Raw genomic sequence first — 21,665 nt, 5'->3', positions numbered from 1 at the left:
CTGAAAATTACAAGTTAAGTTTTACAATTCGTTCTTGTTTAGTGGAAAGACTACACCAGTATCAATTGCCTGTAAAACACCACAACTATCTTTCCTTGGTACCCTGTACATGTTAGCTTCTTCATGACTGCAAATCAGTCAAACTATTTTCTGATCAGTTCTAAAACTTCTAAAGAGACCTGAAGTCAAGGTAACATTTTTTCATAAATGGTTTTATCTGGTTGCTTATATCAGCAGTTCAAAAAATCTGGTAAAACCCAGAAAGATCCATTTCTCCACTGAAACAGAGAAACTACTGACAGTTATTTGGAACATTACAGATATTTCAGACTTATACAGAGACCCTCAGCAAAACCAGGAAGTGTCATTCACAAACAAAAACAATATGACATCATCACACACCTATTCGCTTTTCAGTGACAGAGTCAATTCCGTTTGTACAACTGTTGAGTATCATACTGTTTGTGTGCATGTACTGACATTGCTACTCCAGGACCCACATCACTCAGTGATGATATGACAGTTACCTTGAAAACAAACTTACTACTATAGAATTAGCACATTGTTTTGGAAAGATACTAGATTTTATGATGATATCTACTTTTTAAAAAGAACTCCTGTAAATTCCTTTGCTGATCTGCGGGCAATAGATGCCACTCTGCTTTGAAGAGTATTGTCCTTAAGTGATGAGTGTTGGTTAAGTGACCTTTTTGGGAATTAGAAGTGATCTGCTTCAGTTCACAGGCCTTTTGGTCAAAGAATCGCAGTTTTGGAAAATACTAGTTTGAGATTTTCTTCAGGCATGTTTCAACAGAGATAGCCTGTCCTAATTTTAGTCAGAGTATTAATTGAACCCTCCACAAAGAGACTTCCAAATTAACAGCACTCAACGAGGAGCAAACATTTCCTCCTCTTCTTCCTGGAAAGCAAGGATCCACTCATAATTCTTACTAAAACAAAAATGAGGAGAGACTTCTAAGAGTGCCACTTGAAAAGTCCTTCCAGTTTCAGTATGGTTCTGGGATAACAACTACTGTAGCTGCAGGCCTGACACACAGCACAGCTGGTTGTATGTACTTCTACCTTCTTTGTACTAATTTTTCCTATTCCGAATTCCCCACTTGCTTTTTATCAAGTCAGAAGAATTTGAAGCACGAGTTTCCTATAACAGTAAGAGATACAAGAGCACGCGTATACCTACATGCTGAGTTTCATGCTTTTATCAGACTACACATTTCAACTGATTTTTCTCTTTAAATGTGGTAGATAAAAAACCAAGCATTTTGTTGAAGAGGCTGTTTTTTTGTTTTTTTTCAAACTTCTAACATACACAGGGTATTCACACCTGACCTGCAGTCAGTCAGCCAATCCAAGGCTTGTTCAGTTGTTCGTTTAGCTTCAGCAGGAGCGAGAACAAGGTTAGCTGCATCTCACGAGGAACAAAAAAAGGCAGCCAACAGGGTTTCCAAGGAAGATCACCCTTTACCCTGACCCTTTTAAGAAAATAGGAATTCAACAATCAGCCTGAACTAGATGAATAAAACAGTTCAAGAGAAATGTTGAGGGTTAATGAGCAGAGCAAGTGAAACATTGCTTATTTGTTATTAGCTAATAACTGTACAAGCAGCAAGTATGAGGACTTAAAGCTCTGAAAACCTGTTTCTGGTCTTAAAAACAGGTAGACAGTATGTGACAGAAAAAACACGCTCAATACAGACCCCTCCCAATTTGATTTTCAGAAAGTGAATCACCTAAAGACAACATGCAGTGGCAGAACATTCAAACATGGCTTTCAGCCCATTTATTGCATTCATATTTCTTTGCTTTAGGGAACTGTATTAGTCTATTCATTTCTTGTGATAGCAAATTGCTAAGATACCATGTCAGGCACTGCCTTCAACATTGCATCTTCTGAAGACGGTCTTTAATTTACTTTGATGTTCCCCTGTCAGGGGCAGCCACTCTGCCTTAAATATGAGCTATTGCTGAAAAGTACTCCACAACCACCAGCCCTCACAAGGAAAAGTAGATGAAATCAGCAAAATGAACTAGCATGCTCCAGAAGAACAATCATCACTGTCCAAAAAGCCCAAGACATTATGAAAGGTAGTCTCCAAGAGGGGAAAAAAAAAAAAGGCTTGAGCTTGAGCAAATTAGAGGAAAGAAGTTAACATGGTTCTTCCACAAGTCTGTCCCTGTTTATTCATACCCATTAAGTCAATGGAAAATAATGATAACAAATAGTTCAACATGTTCTATTCAATTTCCTTCTTCTCTAAGCTTTTTAATACAAAGCAAATTCTTTCCACTCCAGTTTGTCTCAGAAAACCAACAAAATGACAAGTTTCCTTAGGGGAAGAGAGGGGAAGGAAGAAACAAGGCTGCTGTAGTATTCTAAGAAAGGATGCCAGGAAACAAGAAGCACATGCTGCAGATACATGACACATTTCCAAGAACAGTGCAACTCTTGCATGACTGCTCCTAGCAAACAGAGCTAATGTGGTTCTTCAAGAGCTAAAAACTTGGTGTATGGCTTATGAGATCACAGTTTTTCAGGTTTCTACCCAAATTTATTTTTATCTTCTCAAGCACAAACCAAAATGTGTAGTACTTCACTTTTAAGCAAATACGCAGGCATATTCCTGATACAACTGGAATCTAAAATCTTCTCTCGTTGGGTCATGTTTGGGGCCAGTTTTGAGCTAGCAGGTTGGTACTACAGGTCAAGCATAATATTTGCTCAGTGAGACCTTCAGAATTCCTAGAAAATTTATTTTGACTTTGTAAGTCTGATTTTAAAAACTAAATAAAGCATTGCTTTTGTTAATTTACTTCAAAGGAATAATATGGCAGCAGTCACCTTTTCGAAGGGTGCTCCGCTTAAAGGCAAATGGTAAGGAGCAGAAAAGACATTCTAAATCTTTAACTGCTAAGAAACAAGAGCAACTGGCAGCTGGATTAAAAATGCTGATGAACTACTCTCATTTGTTCTTTTCTTTTGCTTCCTTTTTCCTAAAGTCTGTAGGGAATAGCAGGTATTTAGAGTTGACTGAAGAAATCAAATACAAGTCTGACAGTCAAGAAAGTAAAACTTCATTTTCTGAGGTGATGGATGCTGGGAAAAGGCACAATAGATGGGAAAATCAGCCAGAGATGCAGCAAAAAGCATGGGTGCATGTTAGAGCCTATTGTTTATAGGCTTTACAGTCTTCAGGATTTACTGTTACACTATTTCTATAGGACACACTGATGTGCAAATGAGGACCAAGAGATCCCTCTATTTTTTTTTAAATAAGGCTTGATTCAGACCAAACGAGTAGGAATCAAAACCCATCCAACGTGTTTTTATATATGCTGTGATCACCTGTCTTCCTTTCAGGGGCCATTCCAGAGGACCACAGACACTAGGAGACCTGTTACAAAGTAGGTGCATAGGTAATTTTAACCCATGTCAACACCTAGAGCTTGGGAAACTATTTTTCTATGACCTGCACTGGGACCAAAGCACACTAGCAAAGCAGAGAGGGACCCTGTTTTTATTGCTCTTCTGCACTACAGTAATCAGTTGCAAAAAGAAAAAACTTCACAGAAGTCTTATTGGGCATAATACCATGGAGCTGTCTTGAAGCGGGACTCATCAGTGATGAATTAGTCACTACAAGAGCTGGCAAGTTCATTGTACTTTAATTGCTGTCACTGCAACAGTAGGGTTAATACCTGGCATGACAGCTGATCTTTTGAAAGTCTATGATTATTCTCTCAGAACCAACAAAGAAAAGTGTTTTTGTTAGAATTACAGAGTTTTAGCATGTCTCCCCATCTGTCAGTTAACATCTCAAACACAGGGGTACCGATCTGCACCATTCACGATTTGGTTTGTTTCTTTTCTATACAGCCTCTTTGCACTGTGCTGACGCAAAGAGCTATAACTCAGGAATTTTGGTCATGAAGCCCAGCTCTGTTAAAGAAAAAATAAAAGTGGTAAGAATCAACATTCAGTGAGGAAGATTTTTCAGGCCCCAGAAACAGGTGCAACAATTTTAAATGTTTGCGTCAGTTCTGAACCAGGGACATTCAATAACGTTCTCCAACCCCCCACAACAGTAACATCACCACAGTTTTTATTTCAAATCTAATGCAATGCTTTGGATTTGCCTTTGCAATCACAGATTTAATCCACACCTGTATTAATGCAGAAACCTTTCCTCACCTTTAACGTGGCAGCCAAGCTGGCCATGTGTTCATTCAGAGTGCTCTCCGACTCCTTGTAAGTCAGGCAGGTGAACTGATATTCCTCTGGATCAAAGGCATCTGCTCCCTGCTGCTCCACGTCGTTAGCTACCCCATCATAATAATCCTCAATATCCCCAGGATCCTCATCCTCTTCCTCCTCCTCGCAATTAGGGTCATAATCCTCTTCATTGCTGTCAGAGCCCTGGCTGTTCATGTCCACGGACATCTTAATGCCCTGTCAAACTGCAGACCAGGAAAGCAATTGCAGCTTCTTTTTCTCCTCCAAATTTTATCGTTCTTTTGATTTCATCTGAGTTCTGTCTCCTAAGGGGGGGAAAAAGATTTTTTTTTTTTCTGTTGCCTAGGCAATTATAAGAGAGGCCACATCAACATCATACAGGTGATCAAACAGTCAGGAACAGACCAATCCAGTGGCCCAGCTAGAGAAAGTTCTGCCCCCAGCACAGGCCCCGACACTTCTGACATGTGGAAAGTGGCTCCATAACCTTTGCAACAGATCTTTACAGAGATACAGCTAGATTGATGACACGAAGTTTTCACCAACAGCCTGATGTGTTGCAGAAAAGCATCAACTTCACCAAAAGGAAAAATCACAATCCTCTTAACTGTAACCACTGTAGCTAGAAAGGCAACCTGTGATACCCTGTGCAAGTCCATAGTGCTTCAGAACCACAGCCATTAAGTGGGAGTTTGGAAAAGACAACTAGCAAACAGATCACTCGCATACACCACATTTAACAGATTTCGGTACCATCTCAAAAGAAATGGTGAAATTAGTTAATCCCTTCAAGTAAGCTCTGCTGGATGTGATGTGGCTCGGGCCTTACATCTGAGGGGGGAATAAAAACTTCTCTAATTGTATTACCTTCTCCATACACTTATCTTCTGAACGTAGAAATTTATGTTTGGGTGATGACAGCTGCTATTCCAGAAGAATCAGAACAGCTAATCTTTAATTTTTTTTTTTAGATTCTCACTGGTATGGGAAAATTCACATATTTGACTTTACTAATCAAAACTACAAAGCTTCTGCTTGAATAACTAAACCATCATGAATCTGAGTTCTAAGAGGTTCATCAGTAGAGCATGTATCAACCCTGAGTTATGGTCATCTCATTTAGCCACACATTTCCATTTAACAAAATAATTTAGTTTCAAGAGGGAATGTATTAAACACAAAAGACTTAAAACAACTCTGCAAACAAATTTTACATATGAAAATATATACACAAAATCAAAACTATATTTTCTATAAGCAGCACGTCCTGGCTTTCTTACATGTTTGCATTTTAAATCACTATGCTGTTAGCTCTGTTACTGAAATATATTCCCACAGTATCACAATTTATAGCTGCTGGGGAAAACATAATGAAGTTTTGAAAATCCTGACTTCAGAGCACAGGAAATCTCAACCATAAATTTTCATTATTCATCCTCAAGTTGCTTGTTTTCTGTTTCCACTAACCTGACCAGGCAGCACAGAGCAATCAGGAAGAGATGTGATGTACAATTAACTTGAAGAGCTGCAGCGATTCCAGCAAATCCAAACCTCCAGTGAGAGAGGATAAAGGCTAGGAACTAATTATATTATCCCCTGAATTCTGGTACCCATTCTTTTAATATGCCTCTTGATTTCTTAGCTATCCACCACATAGGAGCACACAAATATCTCACAGCTCTGCTTCCCATGGAACTTCAGTGGAACAGAGGCACCGCCTCTTCATATTAGAAGGAGACAGACGTGAAACCTGATTTGACAGACACAAGGCAAACCTACATTTGTCCGTTCCTCCCTCTATCCTGCTTAGAGTTAATGATCCAGTTCCGGGCTTAATCTGTAGAAGTAGTAATGGATCTTCACCTGTTAAGCCTTACTTTAAAGGAATAATTTATTTGAGAATCTAAAACCATCATGAGCATTTCTACAGAGATATCAATAGCCCAGCATGCAACTGCTTTGTTCAGCCAACCTCAAAGCATCACAAAGCCCGAGCAAGCTCCACCAGTCAGGAAACTTCTCAAACTCAGACAGATTATCCCACACTCCAGAGACAGGAAAAAACCCTCAAACACTGGGTCCATTTGCTGTCTCACACAGAGTGAGTCCCATCCAAGCAATGATGGGTTTTTTAGATATCCAAGTAGAATAATGGGCCTCCTCTGTACCTCAGCAGCTACCTCTTGGTGCTGAGCAGAAAGCTCAGAACAGTGCAGAGCTGTTTCTCTGTGCCACTAACACACTTACTTGAACAAACAGGGACTCTCTGCAATTGGATATATCAAGCTGAAAACAGCCTGCAGACTGGATGACTACCGAGACTCCCATCACAATGTTCTCAGAGAGAGCTCACTCCCAGCATAACTGCACATCAGACAAGCATGAACGGGAGAGGAAGATGAAGGCAAAAACTCTGGGGACAAAGCAAAGCAACGTTCTAGGAAAATGAGGAACAGAACTCACCTCACCTAATGCTCAGTCTAAGACAGGACACAGCTAATACTCGGTAACGCTAGTTTTTAAGACAATAAAGATGTTAAGCTCATAACAGCAGGTCAAACCCCTCCAATCAGTATGTAAATAATCACTATAATGTCTCAAATCAGATTATTAATTTTTAAACTTTCCTACCCAAGAGAGGATGAGGCACTTCTTTATCACCTTCATTCAAGATACTCCCTCATCTTCACTCACACCGATATAATTTAATCTCCTCTCTTCCTCCAGCCTCCTTGAAGGACCTCATAAGCACACCCATCCCTATGTTCTGCTGCCTTGTATCTCCTTCCACTACATCACTCTTTCCCGATTTCTTGCCCTCTGTGCGATTTCTCCAATAAGTCTTTTGAAAGACACTCCTCTTCTACTTTTTCTGCTGATATTTCACAGCCATTTGACATGGCTTTTTCCTCTCACCTCTTTATTGATAATGCCATCATAGAGAAAGTCTAACTCAACTCTACCTCCTGAAGCACTTCCCCATGCAAACTTTAAATGGCCTAATTCTTTTTTCTCTGAAGCCATCTACAATCTCATCTCCATCCTGGCTATCGATGTTAATCGCATCTTTGTCTGTGTCACTCAAACCTGTAATCCGTGGATCATCCTCTACTGCTTCATCACACATGCAGTATGCGGACCTTGCCATTTCTCCCTTCGCTATTTTTTGATAGGATTTTGTCACCCCAAAAGTGAGAAACTAGAAGAACATCCCCCATCCTTTTCACCACAGATGACTCTGCAGGGACCTCCTTGCAGCCATATCGCACATCCCCCGTGAATCTGCATGCTCTCCTCCCACTTCCCAGTCTTTGTTCAGGCTATTACGACTGCCTCGTCCTTCCCAACTCATCTAATCCATTTCATTCCTGTCCTTTCTGATCCACCACCGCTTTTAACAAGTTACTTGACCCATAGCTACGTGAGTCTTGCTTCTACAGTAACTTCAGGCTTGGGCAGAGAGGTGCTCTGTCCATTTAAATCACACCAAGTCCTTTGCTTTTGCAATGCGTGCAAGACTAAAAATCCTGCGCTTGTCCCACACACCCGGGCACCGCATCCTTATGGGACAAAAGCCCAGGAACACGGGGGAAAGAACAGAGCTGCGGAGGAAGAGCCCGAATGGCGGTGGGGCGAGGAGGGAGCCCCAGCAGAGCCCGCTCGCAGCCCGTACCAGTACCGGCCACAGAGCTCCGGGGCTGCGGCTTCTCCCCAGGGAGCCCCCCCGCAGCACCGGCTCCGGGGCCAAGCGCTGAGCGGGCAGAAGTTCGGGAGAAGCGGCACCGCGTCTCCCACGCCGGGCTCGCCCCGCCCCGGGCCCCCACCGCGGGACGCGGGCCTGGCGGGCGGCGGCAGCGCCTACTGCACGCCCCCACCGGCTGCCCCCGCCGCGGCACAAACCTCTCCCGGGAGCCCCCATCGCTTCCCCCCGGCCCCGCACTCACCGGGCGCCGCGGAGCACGGGGGAGGCAGGGAGCAGCGCCCCGGGCTCCTCCTGCCGGGCCACCACTGCCTGTGCGCCGGAAGCACCGGCCTCCGCCTGACGTCACTTCCGCCGGGCGGGGCCGGAGCCGCCGCCGGGCTGGGCCGGGCCGGACCGAACCACTATGCTGGCCCAGGGAGGGGGGGGGAGGAGAAAGGCCGAACCACTGTGCCGGGCCGGGGGGGGGAACAGCTGAATGGCTGCGCTGGGTTTGGGGAGCAGCTGGAGCGCCGGGGCGGGGTAGGGGGGAGCAGTCGGAGGGGGGAACAGCCGGAGGGGGGAACAGCCGGAGCGCTTTGCCGGGCCGGGGGGGGAAGAGGCCGCGGGCGGAACAGCCTGGGGGGGGGGAGGCGCCCCTCGGAGGCCTCGCCCGATGGCGGCGCCCGGTGCGGAAGGGCCCGCAGCGCCAGGGGCCCCCGTCCCGTCCCGTCCCGCCCCGCGCTCTCCGCGTCCCGGCGTGCCGCGCGGCCCCGCTGTGGGGTAAAGGTCGCGGGGCGGAGGGGGCGGCACTGTCTCGGCGGGGACACAGCTGCCGGGCCCCGCGCTTCGCTCCGCCGCCGCCGCCATGGCGGAGCAGCCGCAGCCCATCAGCCCCGTCAAGAACTTCTTCGCCGGAGGCTTCGGCGGCGTCTGCCTGGTGTTTGTGGGGCACCCGCTAGACACCATCAAGGTGAGGCGGCGGCACCCCGGTGCCGTGCGGGGCTACGCTTCCCGGCGAGCGGAGGGGAGAAGATGAGAGAGTGTGTGGGAGAGAAAGACTACATTTCCCGGCGTGCACCGCGCGGGCCGAGCCTGTGGCGCGCGCCCCTTGCGGCGGGGCGGCCTCTGTGCGCCACTCCCCCCCCACTCCTCAGGGCGCCCCCTGGCGGCGGGGCGGTGTCCGCTCTCCCCGCAGTCTCTCTCGGGGCGCTGCGGAGTCAGTGAATTGATAAAAGTGCATCGGTGCTGCGGGGAAGAGGGGGAGTCTGGGCTGCTCCCGCCAGCCTCGGGGCAGACACAGTGTCCCGGGGCCGCAGGGAGGGCAGGAGGAACCCTGCAGGCAAGTATGATCCTTTCTGTGAAAAATGTTTTCCTGCTATCCAGTCTGAACCTCCCCGGTGCAGCTTGAGGCCATTCCCCCTTGTCCTGTCCCCTGTCACTTGGGAGAAGAGCCCAGCTCCCTCCTCTCCACAACCTCCTTTCAGGCAGTTGTAGAGAGCAATGAGGTCTCCCCTCAGCCTCCTCTTCTCCAAGCTGAACAAGCTCAGTTCCCTCAGCCACTTCTTATAAGACTTGCTCTCCAGCACATTAATTAAATACATTCATAGAATGGTTAAAGACTGACCTCAAAGCCCATCCACTTCCACCCCTGTACCATGGGCAGGGACACCTCCCCCTGGACCCGGTTGCTCCAAGCCCCATCCAACCTGGCTGTGAACACCTCCAGGGACTGAGCAGCCACCACTTTTCTGGGCAACCTGCTCCATGGCCTCCCCATGGTCTTCCCCAGGAAGATGTTTCTTTCCAAGATCTAATCTAAATTTCCCCTCTTTCAGCTTTAATCTGTCCCCTCTCATCCTATCGCTTCAATCCCTATTAAAAGCATTAAAATTCAATCTGTTCTTTCCTTCAGATGGTTGTTAACCTCTCTACCAAAGTCCACTCACGTAACTTATTCCATAAGTCACACAGAGATGTGCTCTGAATCAAAGCTGAGACAGTAATGGTTGATAAAATACTGTTTTCCTGTTCTGTCTTACTAGGTCAGACTGCAAACCCAGCCCAAGCCGCAGCCTGGTCAGCCTCCACTCTATTCTGGGACCTTTGACTGCTTCAGAAAGACTCTTGTCGGAGAGGTACTATGTTAGCCAGTCATCTGCAATGCCTGCCAAAAATACCACTTGTTCCTGTTTGTCGCCGGAATGGAATTGTGTGGGAATGTTGTCCCTTGGAGACTATACAATTCTTTGGTTATCGCTTGAATTGATTTCTAACTAAAATTCTTTGTCGTATTACAAAACTTGAGGAATACTTAGCACCCACATGTTCCAGGTGCATGTCTCTCTGTTTGATTAAGAAATACTTTTGGTTTAAAATATCATGGCATTAATATCTGAAGTTAGCAGTTGTTTGCTGGCTTTGTTGTAGTCAGTGGTATTTGGAGTTGTCTCTGGAAATCCTAAAACAGGCAATGATTTTTGTTGATACAAACAATATTTTTACTTTCTTCTGTAATATATTGTGCCATCTATGAGAAGGCAGAAAAGCATTAGCTTGATATGTTTCTTTTTTGAAAACAGAGGATCAGTTATAGTGGTTTCGTTCCCTTTTCTTCAGCAGGTGGACACTAGTTTTCACTCCTGTGACTGAACTATAGTCTGTTTTCTTTTTAGAAAGTCATGCAGCCTTTGTTTAAAGACTAAGTGACATAGAATCCATTTTTCTGCTTTGTGAGTTTCCCCAGCAGCTTTTTACCATTTGGAAACAAAGGCTGTAAAGCCGAGTTGTTTGTTTACTAGTCTGGAGTCTTAATTTCTACCCACTGGATCTTGTTAAGTCACTCTCTGTTAAATGAAAGATCTATTTCATATCTGAAATCTAATTTCATGATGGTATTAACAGGTTGTTATGTAACCAAAGTAAATCTTGCTTTCCTAGTCTCTCCCACAAAGTGCTGAAATGCTTTGCTAGCTTTGAATCCCTTGTGGTTTTTAACACCCCTGCTGAAGCATGGACGTCAGAGCCGAACCATAATAATAGCCTTGTGCTGTGAAGTTCAAAAGCAATGCTGCCTCTCTACTCCTACTCAATACTCATCAGTTTCTATAAGAAAAGCTATTAAACCTCTGTGCCAAGGCCTTTTGTTTCCTGCTGCACACGGGAAGATTGAGCAGGGGTGTCTGATCTTTGCCAGACAGATACCATTTCATTAGTGTCAGTTGTGCCTGTAAGCGTACAGACACATACTAGAATACACTGATTTATTGGGAGGGGAAGGAATGGGTAGACAGACCAGCAAATATTTAATTTGTGTATCTGGGCTTTATCTAGAAAGATAACTATCCTTTTTATTAGAAAACGATCGGTTCAAAAGCAAGATAAATGAAATAAATGTTACTGCTGGGGTCTGTATTAGAATTTTTCCATGTGTGTTGTCTGGTGAAGGGAAAGGTCAGGAATGTAAAGTTTTGACCTAGAAGAGGAAAGAAAAAATAATTTGCTCCTGAGCGCATTCCAAATTGAATTCATGTGAGGAGCGAAGTAGTTCAAGCTAGTCCCCATTGCTCTTCCTTTATCCAAAGAGTATAAATTTGATTCAGTGTTCTCGGGCTCAGTGTCAAGATTTCACACTGCTACCTTTGATGACTTATTAATAAAGCACATGTGCATTTCTGTGTGTATCTGAGAGAGAAGGCTTTAAATAATCTATTAGGACAATTATTCAGGTGGCTTTTACCTTAGCATCTTCATACATGAGATGCAAGTACTGGACGAACAGTACTGGAAAAAAAGGGTGTAAGTGGTGCTAATGTCTTCTAGGAAGGTTAGCTTTCCTCTGCAACAGGCCCTGAGCCGCAGCTAGACGCATACAATTGCAAATGAACAATAGACTGCATTACTCTTCTGATTAATTTAACTCTCTGACTGATACTGTGCTGTATTGTAGACTTTTTCTTCTCAGTAAGTTGAAATGTGTGCAAAGTCTGTGCAAAACAAAGTAATTCTTATGATTACATTTCTTGCAGGGAGTCCGGGGTTTGTATAGAGGAATGGCAGCTCCTATTATTGGAGTGACACCCATGTTTGCTGTGTGCTTCTTTGGATTTGGCTTGGGGAAAAGACTCCAACAGAGAAAGCCTGATGACGTTTTGACGTGAGTTTCCGAGTTAATCAGACTTTTGGGAAAGGCACCCTCTGTTGTCGCACATTTTGTTGTGGTGTAAATTTGTCTGTTCTCCTAGCTTATAAATATAGTTCTAAAAAATAAGACACTTGTGTGTTTTAAGGATTCTGGAAGCGTGGGAGCGATAGCACAGGCTAAAAACAGACAGTGTGTGGGCAGGTGCTATGCAAATCACTTTCTACGGAAGAAAGAGCCATTAAGGAACAATTCCATTTGAGATGAATACAGCGCGAGTTATATAATGATTGCCTGCCAACAGCCTTGCTCTTAACAGAAGAGAAATAAAGTCATGGTCAGGTAGTCTTGACAACATTTCTCACTCCTGGTTATGTTTTTCCTTTTAGTTGTGACTCTTGCTGTGTCCTTACGTTAGGGTATAATAATATTCATAGAAATGTCTTATTGCTTTCCAAAAGGTGATGTTTATGAGCACCCCTCCTCTCAGGCACATCTGACCTCCTGGAAAAGAGATGGGAAGCTAGGAAAGCTTTATGTGGCTTTCTCCAAGCTGACTTATGCATAAAGAAAGCCCCCACCCTATAAAGTACTCCCTTAACTTCTTTGCTGAATTGTGATTTATAGCTCTACAGGAACAGAGCTGTAGCTTAGCAGCATTTTATTCTGTTATTTGTGCCATACGTAGGAGTTCTGTCTGAAAGGAAGAGTCCTTTGTGTTGAGCGAGGCGTGGTGGGTGGGGAGGTGAGGTTTCTGGTGGAGCCTGGCCTGCGTGGGGGCTGCAGGGTGGCGTGGGTGCCCCTGGCTGTACAGCTCAGTCCTTGCTGTGACACAGAGTGAGCTCGCCGTGCTCACGTTGCTCAGAGGGAGGCAGTGCCAAGATACCAGGCCGCTGCTGGCTTACGCTCTGGTTAACCAGCGTCTCCTGCAGACAATGCTGAAGGGTAAAATCAGGGGAACAATAAGGAGTGGAGAGTACAAGGAATAAATGTGCTGTGGGCTTATTTCCAGCAGCCTTTTCAGTCATTGCCTTGTGTTTTATACACATTATTCCTAAGGGAGATTCTAAGGAGCAAGCTGGAGGAGGGCAGCGTAGTTTTTTGAGTGTTTATGTAGAACTTCTCTCAAGCAGAGCAGCGGGAGAGAAAGAACAAATAGATGATGCAACTGTCATTGTTCCCCACTGTGCTGGACCCTAGGTGTAGACTTTACACAGTAAGATACAGTGCACTTGGGATGTGAGGCCTGAAAACAAAAGTCAGACTCTTAGTGCTGTGTATGTGCGTCTAGAGGCAGACACGATGGCAGTGGCTCCCTAGGCTGATTTTAAAGGGAAGTTTTGAAAGGAAGGAGATAGGAAGAAATTGGAGGAGCTTGTTTTATCTTTTCCAGGGCTGAATAACCCCAAGGCAAGTTAGAAAACACAAAGATTAGTTTGAGTAGAAGGTGCGTGGGGACTGGTGAGGGAGGTCTGAATGGTCTGGATGATTAACAGAATCTTAAAGGTAAAGAAAGGTGGTAAGAACCAAAAAAGCTGAATAGAATGCCATCTCTTGGGCAAGAGGAGAGAAGTGGGAGGTGTGAAATTTAATTAAATTGAGATATTAGCTTGTCTTACTAGAGAATGTAGCAGGATGTTGGATGTAAAAATAAGTTTGTGATGATAAAGCTCAGTCTGTTAAAGGGATTTCTGACATGGAGACTTTGCCAAATAACAGTGGATGCAGAATACGTGGGCTGATGGCATGTTGGTAGAGCAGACTCGACAATGTCAGAAGCTAAAGGAGTTGAGGACTGAGAGGTTACAGAAGGGAGGCTCCTGGCTGCACAAGCAGGAATATACGTGGAAGCTTAGATCATGGAGAAGGGAGTGGGAGACTGGAAGGGGATGAGACTGTTGAGCATAAAAATCAATGGGGAATGCTGAAGCAAAAAAAACAAGTTAAAGGCAAATACAATGATGTGAAGAGCTGGGTTATTGTTACTGTGGGAACCAGGGCTTTGAATCCTTGAGATCTTAAACATTTAGCTCTATTTATGCATTGATGAGGCACTTCTGTACTGATCAAAAGCAGTGGGTGCATTCCTAGTTCCACTGCCAGCCTTGTGTGGAACACCATAATCTGGCGATCCCAGGGTCTTTCTACCCATCGTCTCCTCATTAGACCTCATTGCGCTCTATAACTACCTGAAAGGAGGTTGTAGAGAGGAGGGTGCTGGCCTCTTCTCCCAAGTGACAGGGGACAGGACGAGAGGGAACGGCCTCAAGCTCCGCCAGGGGAGGTTTAGGCTGGACATTAGGAAAAAATTCTTCACAGAAAGGGTCATTGGGCACTGGAACAGGCTGCCCAGGGAGGTGGTTGATTCACTTTCCCTGGAGGTGTTTAAGGCACGGGTGGACGAGGTGCTAAGGGGCATGGTTTAGTGTTTGATAGGAATGGTTGGACTCAATGATCCGGTGGGTCTCTTCCAACCTGGTTATTCTATGATTCTATGATTCTATGATTCCTGCGTGCTGTGTTGTGTTAAGGTCTCTTCTGTTTCCTTGGCGCAGATATCCTCAGCTGTTTGCTGCTGGCATGTTGTCAGGAGTGTTCACAACAGCGATCATGGCTCCAGGCGAGAGAATCAAGTGCCTTTTACAGGTAAGGCATCGGGTGGCAGTGATGGGAATTTAATTTTAGGGGTTTTGTCTCTCCTTACCCGAAAATTCTTCAGCTAGTGTATTTACTCTGTTCTGGTTTTCGACAGGACTGAGACAACTGTCAGTTAATGAAACTGTGTCACGAAGAAGCATTATACAAACTCACTGTGACAGTATGAGTACATATGGCATTCATTGCTCTATTTTTTTAGAGCACAAGCCTTATGATGCATGATGTGAGGCATTGGTGGATGCCTCGGTCTACCTTAAAGTATGGAAAAGTCCAGTTTTCCAGCAGGAAACTTTTTCTAAAAAATGGAAAACTATGAGATCATAAGACTCTTTCTAGAGTAGAGATTTTTGGTTACCTTGAGAGATTCCTGGGACGTAACTGAGGAATTCAAATACATGAAATAGTTTTCCAGTGTTTGGGTGAGTGTTAGCTCCACACCTCCTCCAGGCTTTTAAAGTACTGTTGGAAAATGTAAACCTGAACAGGGGAAAATACCATCTTTAGAAGAAGCTTTCCTTATTCTAGACTCTGTTGAACTCCGTTAATATGGTGATGCCTAGTCACATGTTAGTTCTGACAGATGTGATATTATCATGGAAGCTTTTATACACATACAAATTGTTTGAATTTCACTGAAGTATTTGAAGGCTACTTCTTGTCGTTGCAAGTATAAAATTACCTAACTGACTTTAGTTGTTTCAAACTTACGCTGGGGAAAAATAAAGGAGAATGCAGTTGCTGCATGGAACAGTAAACATAGCCTCAACATAAATAGGAGAGTGTGGTTTGAGGGGGTGATGCAGAGGTTTCATATGCAGAAGTGCCTGTGGAACGAGTATGTGCTCTTTCCTCTCTGGAAACATGCACGTGGCTTTCTGACTATTAGCTGAATGATTGTTCACCAGCCAGAAACCTTCACTAGTCAGACACTGTCACTTTAATCCTTCAGATCCAGGCAGCTACAGGTGAAACTAAATACAGTGGCTCTTTGGACTGTGCAAAACAGCTGTACCGCGAGGCTGGGATTCGTGGCGTGTACAAGGGGACAGTGCTCACCCTCATGAGAGGTAACTGATGGAGATGTTCTGATGCTTCTTCTGCATGGGATAGTTTAGGATAAGGAGACTGACATAGTGTCATAGATTTCACCGTCCCTTTAGCCAACTGGAGATGCTATGTCACCCTTTTTCCTTTCTTTGCAGTCTGCAGAGCTACTCCAGTGCCTCAATGGGACTGAGAGATAAATGAGATTCTCAGTGAGGGAGGAAGAGATTGGGTAACAAGGATCAGAGGGATATAGGAATGAGAGACTTCAGGAGAGGAGCAGAGAGGACAAAGTGAAAAGAAAAATACAAAGTGGGCTTTTTTTCCTTGTCTTTTTTTTTCCTTCCTTCCTTGAGAGAAGGAAAGAAAGTGTGTATGACACTTGCTGTGTAATGTTGACCACTTTAAAAGATGCGATTGCAGCAGTTATGCTTTCTACCTGCTTGAGTGTGGATTATTTTGGACTGGGATGCCAGAACCTCTCTCACAACAACAACAAATTGTGCCAGACACTGAATTCTTTATGTGCTTTAGTACTTTCTCCTTTGAAAAGCATTAGGTTGTTCCCTATACCGAGGGAATGTTGTCCAACCACAAGCTGAAATTTCTGTGTTTTTTATATCTCAGTTGAGGAATTTCTTCTGTCCTCTGCTTCTCATATTAGTGTAGCAGCTAGCAATGTAATTCTAGCAGTGTCCCTAGCCAGAGGCTCGTTCTCCAGTTGAGACGTGAGCTAAGAATGGGCTGTGGGAATACCTTAAAAAAAAAAAACTACAACAAAACAAAAACAAAACCCCAAACAGAATCATTAGAACTAATAATGTGCAGAACTCTGGAAGTTCCTGAGCTGCTCTGATCTGCTATGCAGTAAGTAAGAAAGCTTGGAGCTATCTCTTCATTAGCTTAACGGCCAGCAGGCAGGTTAGAGTCTGATCAGAAGGGCTGCTAACAGAAATGCTTGAGAACAGCTATTTTCCCAATTCTTGCTTTTAGCACCTGCTCTCCCTGGGAAAGTTCATGCTTCTCTGTCTAGAGCAACAGAAGATTTTGTTTGTAGAGGAGGTTCAGGAAAGGAATCTGGATGTACTTAGTGGTGTTGCTGAGCTGGCCTGGGGCTGCTGTGCTTCTGGCTTCGTTTATTCCCCACTACTTACTTGTTGTTTACCCACTAGATGTCCCAGCCAGCGGAATGTACTTCATGACGTACGAATGGCTGAAGAATGTTCTCACCCCCGAGGGAAAAAGGTTAGTGAAATCTCACAGTCATCATTTTCTGGACTTCCCAGACACTCCTGATTCATCTCCCCAGTTTCGAAGAGATTAGAGCAGCAGCATCAAAACAAATTTAACAAAATAAAGTCACTTGTCTTGGGTTGAGCTGTGTTGTTCTGGCGTTAAGTGACAATGCAAATAGTATTAGAGTTCCTCTCAGATTCTTCCCTTGGATCTTAGTAGCCAAGTAAGGAATATTTAAAGTAGGTCTCTTCACTTCCACCCCTGTGTGTGCACCAAGAGCTCTGTGTGTGGGGTTGTTGGGATTTTCTGTTGTTTTGGCTTGTTTTTTCTCTTCCCCAGATTATTTGTACATATGTTGCTGAATGAAACGATCTGACCTTTAGGGTAGAGTTAGTACATTTTGCCAACAAGGCTCTGATTCTTGGAAATCTTGCTCAGATACTGCACTCTGCATCTGCAGCCTTGTGCAGCCTTCTAGCTGTCAGCCAGGCTGCCTCTTTGGTTGTCACCTTAGTCAAAACAGATGAGATTTTCCTTTTTTTTCTTACTTTTTTTTTTTTTTTCTTTCTTTTCCTCCTACCCCAACCCTGCCACAGTGTGAGTGACCTCAGTGTGCCTAGGATCCTCTTTGCTGGGGGCCTGGCTGGGATCTTCAACTGGGCGGTTGCCATTCCACCAGACGTGCTGAAATCCCGTTTCCAGACCGGTGAGTTGCATTCCTGCTTGTTACACTCAGTGCAGTGCTCCTGGCAATGGGCTGGGCAGCGAGGGAAGATGCCATCTGAGCACGGCCAATCTCCAAGATGCCATCTGAGCATGGCAGCTGGGAGAAAGCATGTCTTGAACACTGCTTGAGACAAGTATGTGAAAAAACAAAGCGTGTTCCTAGCTTTTTAATTGGTTTCCTCACAAATTTTTGGCAAATCAGGCTGTGCTTCTCTGTTTCTGCCTCCCTGCTAATATAATGATCTCTATTTCAGATGTGTGGTTTGAAGCCTAAGTGTAGAAGTCATAATAACAGGACAGCTCTTCATGGCTGTTTTATTACAAATGTGATTCTTGAGAGGTTATTTCACTTCAGACGCAGTTGTATAACTTGTAGTCTGTGCTGTCTGAAATTTATAGTAACTGAGTGCATCTTGCTGAGAATATTGCTTTTAGACTAGCAGCTCTGCTCTTCAGTATCTCTGGCCTGGTTATTGTAAGGATGTCCCTAGGCCCTGCACTTCAGCGAAGCTGACAGACTTTTTGTTGGTTTCTCTGGGAGTCCCAGTCAATGGATATTTTTGTTAAGGCTCCTCGCAGTCCCTGTCTGTGGACTTAGCTCCCCACTGGACAGTGATCTTTTTCCTTGAGTCATGGATTATGATAATCTAGTGCAGGAAACTTATTTTGGTTTTATCTGAAGAATGGCTGCTGTAGTTGTTTGAGGGATGTGTGTGAAATGCATTATAGCTTTTCACCCTTATTCCACTGAGCCAATCCCTAATGCTGCTATGCAGATGATGTGAGTTAACGGTGGTTCTTTTTAACCGGGTTGGTTTGTGGCGCTCTTGTTCAGAGGGCTGGTTGAGGCAGTACTTCCCCAAGAAGGGCAGGAGAAGGAAGAACTTGCTCTTTGAATAACATAACTTTTAAAAAACACCTCAGCAAATCTGTGTAACATCAGCATTAAAACATCCTGTGCTTTTCACTCGAAGTTTATTCCTATTCTTGGCTGGGCATGTGATAGGATCATTTTCTGACGTTATCAATTTTCAGACTTCATTGATTTTTATATCTGACCTTCCTATTTCCTAATTGCAGCTCTTGGGAGAGCTGTGAGCAGCGGCGCAAGTAACAGCTCAGACATCCAGCCTTGAAAAAAGTTTTCCTCTTTCTTCCCTGCCCCTCAGTGACTTGATTAGGTAAATGCTTTGTGGTGATGGTGAGCACTTACCTTCTGTTTACCGAGTCCACAGTAAGGTGTCTTTTTTGATTGCTTGCTTTTGACTGAGAGAGATAATTTTCCCAAGCATATGTTTTCACAATGTCTCTTCAGCAATGCTTGCATTTTGGTGTGACCTAGATGGTACAGGACTATGAACCTGTTGAAAATCCTGAGCTATTACATACAACACATTCTCCAGCATTTGTGACTGCCACGCATCTTAGCTAATGTGTTTTGTATCCCTTTCAGCTCCTCCAGGAAAATACCCGAATGGTTTTAGAGATGTGCTGAGAGAACTTATCAGGGAGGAAGGAGTTGCATCTCTCTATAAGGGCTTCACAGCTGTCATGATCAGGGCATTTCCCGCTAACGCGGTAAGTAAATTGCAGTTCCAGATGGGTTTGAGGGACCTGGCCACTCACAGTGAATGTTTGCAGTCTGTAGAGGAGACAACTGGCTGCTTGCTGTTGTACCATTTCAGTGAGATTCTTGTCACTGCAGGTACTTTTGGCTATTGGTGTCCAGGTTCTAAAAACGTACTTCAATCTAGGGGGAGCACCAAGTAAGCCTTCCTTCAAAGCTTTACCTGAAAGCCTATTGTTGGCTCTTTCTGACAGTATTTCTTGTCTGATTGCACACCCAGTCATAGAAGACAGAAATGGGTGGCTAAGTTTAGACTCTCTTCCCCTTGAATAAATAGCAAGTCTAACGGAAGAGAAATTCTGCCTTTGTGTGGATGGGTACAGTAGAATTCTTGCCTCTGGTCGAAGACCTTTTTTTGTTCTCTTCCTCCTTCCACATTAGGTACATCAGGTGTTTACAGTGCTGCATTTCAAAAAACCTTGTTCAGAATAGGTTGCTAAAATCCTTATTTGTTCTGCCTGTTCTCTCTTTTCCAGGCATGTTTTCTTGGTTTTGAAGTTGCCATGAAGTTCCTTAACTGGATTGCACCCGGTCTGTGAAGACTAGAAAGTCTTTGGAAATCAGAGAGGAGAAGGAATAGAGTGCAAGTCTGCCTCACAGGAATAAATGAATGATCACTTGAAGTTTCAGGAATGATTGCTTGCCTAATACCTTTTTGCCTTCCTCACGTTCTTTAGGTGGTGCTATGTGCCATTCAGGAATTTAAGCTGTAACTCTGAAACAGAGTTGATGAGGAGTTAGAGGTGATGCACCTGCCTTCTGAGCCAATGTAGCACAGCAGTAATGCTGCTAACAGGCAGCTGTCTCTGTCACACACGCTACCTTCAGTACTTCCTCATGGAAGAAGAGGACACTTCTTAAAATGTAATTTTTTACTTACTGAAGAAACATGTAGCCACTAATGCTGAAAAACTTCCTTAAAAGAATTGCTTGGCAGTGTGTACTTAACTCAGGGCATGAGTTAGCAGCTGCGCATGCTGCTTTCGCAGGCAATGTCAGACAGCATTCGCATCTCTTGCAGTTTTTCAGTTGTGGCTGTTTCTGTGTTGACAGTGGTTTTAATCCTATATGCATGTAATGAAGCAAATGCAGAACTAAGCAGGGGAGGCCAGACCTCCATTTCAGTGGAGTGAGAGGTGTTACAGATACCACATTGGATCTTGTACACTGGTCTTGTCTGTGGAACTAGAAGGAAAAATGAATTCTCCTCACTGTACTGAGCTTTACTGAGGCAGCCAGGGGGGAAACGTGTTTGATTAACCTGAACTTTTCTCTGAAATCCCTTAATATCCCACTGAAGATATCCCAGTTGTGATTTCAAAAGTTTAGCATGGTTTCTGGCAGCCCACAATATTTGATATTCTCAAATGCTGTGTTGTGGGATTGAATCCCTCACCTGAGGAAATTTAACAAGGCTTCCAAGAACTCAAATTTCTTTGTCATGAGAGGGGTGTGTGAAAGGGATATGTGAAGGGGACGCTGGCTCTGCAATTCTGTCTAACTTTATTCTTGCTACTGTTCCTTGGTTTTCTCTTAACAGTCACATTTTCATTTGAGAAATGCCTAATGCTAAGAAGCAAAACGCAGCTTTTAATTTCTTTTGGGTTTGATGCCGTGTTATTGGAACTCAATAAAGCTAGTTGGTGCTTGGCTAGAACGTGTGCTTTGGTTCATTTACCTTTTGCATGGATGTGCATGGTCAGTTTTGCAAAAGTTTTCTGATTCTTCATTCTGAGATGTGATTGGGAAATAAGTTGTGCTGTGCTGTCTTTCATTGTTAGCCCCTTGCTGTTAGCTTTTGGATTTCTGATGAGCTGTGGAAATGAACGTTCTGCATTCAACACATTTGTCATACGAGTCCTGTTAGGTGCTGTGTTGCAGCCACAGCTTTTTAACTGTAAAACCAGAAGCTAAATAACATCTTGCCTGTGGAAAGTATTTTATGTTTTCCACAGAGAGCCCTGGGCACAGATAAGAGGGGAACTGAAGGCAAGCACCTGTCCTGATGCCCCACAGGAAAGGAGGCAAAGAATTTGGCCTGGGTCTGGTGTGGTCTTTTGGCTTTTTCTGTCAGGAAACAATCTTCGCCTTGGCTTTCCACAGGCAGGGTCAGCCTTAAATGCCTTCCACCCAATGATGCTGTAGAAGCCTTGAATCCTGCTCTCCTTCACAATTCTTTGGAAGCACCAGAAGGGAACCTACTTTCTACAGAGTCTACCCCTTGTGTTTTACAGAGGGGAGGGAGTGAAGACAATGAGGTAGCACCTGGTGTGGGAAAAAAACAGTCGCTTGAAGCTGCCTC

General features: G+C 44.3%; 2 protein-coding genes across 3 annotated transcripts in view; one reads left to right on the top strand and one right to left on the bottom strand.

Moving 5' to 3' along the window:
• ARIH2 (ariadne RBR E3 ubiquitin protein ligase 2) overlaps nt 1-8,320 on the bottom strand; it is a 31,699-nt gene extending 23,379 nt beyond the window's left edge. Inside the window, exons 1-2 of one of the 2 annotated variants that reach the window (XM_069866062.1) lie at nt 8,197-8,320; nt 4,211-4,557 (exon numbers count right to left, since the gene is read on the bottom strand). In XM_069866062.1, coding sequence (XP_069722163.1) covers nt 4,211-4,459 — 249 coding nt within the window. In that variant the 5' untranslated portion in view covers nt 4,460-4,557; nt 8,197-8,320. The remainder of the gene's footprint in view (nt 1-4,210; nt 4,558-8,196) is intronic. The other variant, XM_069866063.1, reaches the window with a different exon arrangement.
• A 269-nt stretch (nt 8,321-8,589) lies between these two features.
• Nucleotides 8,590-19,986, top strand: SLC25A20 (solute carrier family 25 member 20). The gene is made up of 9 exons (XM_069866070.1): nt 8,590-8,904; nt 9,977-10,069; nt 11,960-12,087; nt 14,628-14,718; nt 15,680-15,797; nt 16,947-17,019; nt 17,607-17,716; nt 19,190-19,314; nt 19,840-19,986. The coding sequence occupies exons 1-9, from the start codon at nt 8,800-8,802 to the stop codon at nt 19,900-19,902; spliced, it is 906 nt and encodes a 301-aa protein (XP_069722171.1). The 5' UTR covers nt 8,590-8,799; the 3' UTR covers nt 19,903-19,986.
• Nucleotides 19,987-21,665: the final 1,679 nt, after the last annotated feature.

The sequence above is a fragment of the Phaenicophaeus curvirostris genome, chromosome 11 (genome assembly GCF_032191515.1).
Source record: "Phaenicophaeus curvirostris isolate KB17595 chromosome 11, BPBGC_Pcur_1.0, whole genome shotgun sequence".
Classification (NCBI taxonomy): Eukaryota; Metazoa; Chordata; class Aves; order Cuculiformes; family Cuculidae; genus Phaenicophaeus; species Phaenicophaeus curvirostris.
This window is presented reverse-complemented; position numbering and strand designations above follow the sequence as displayed.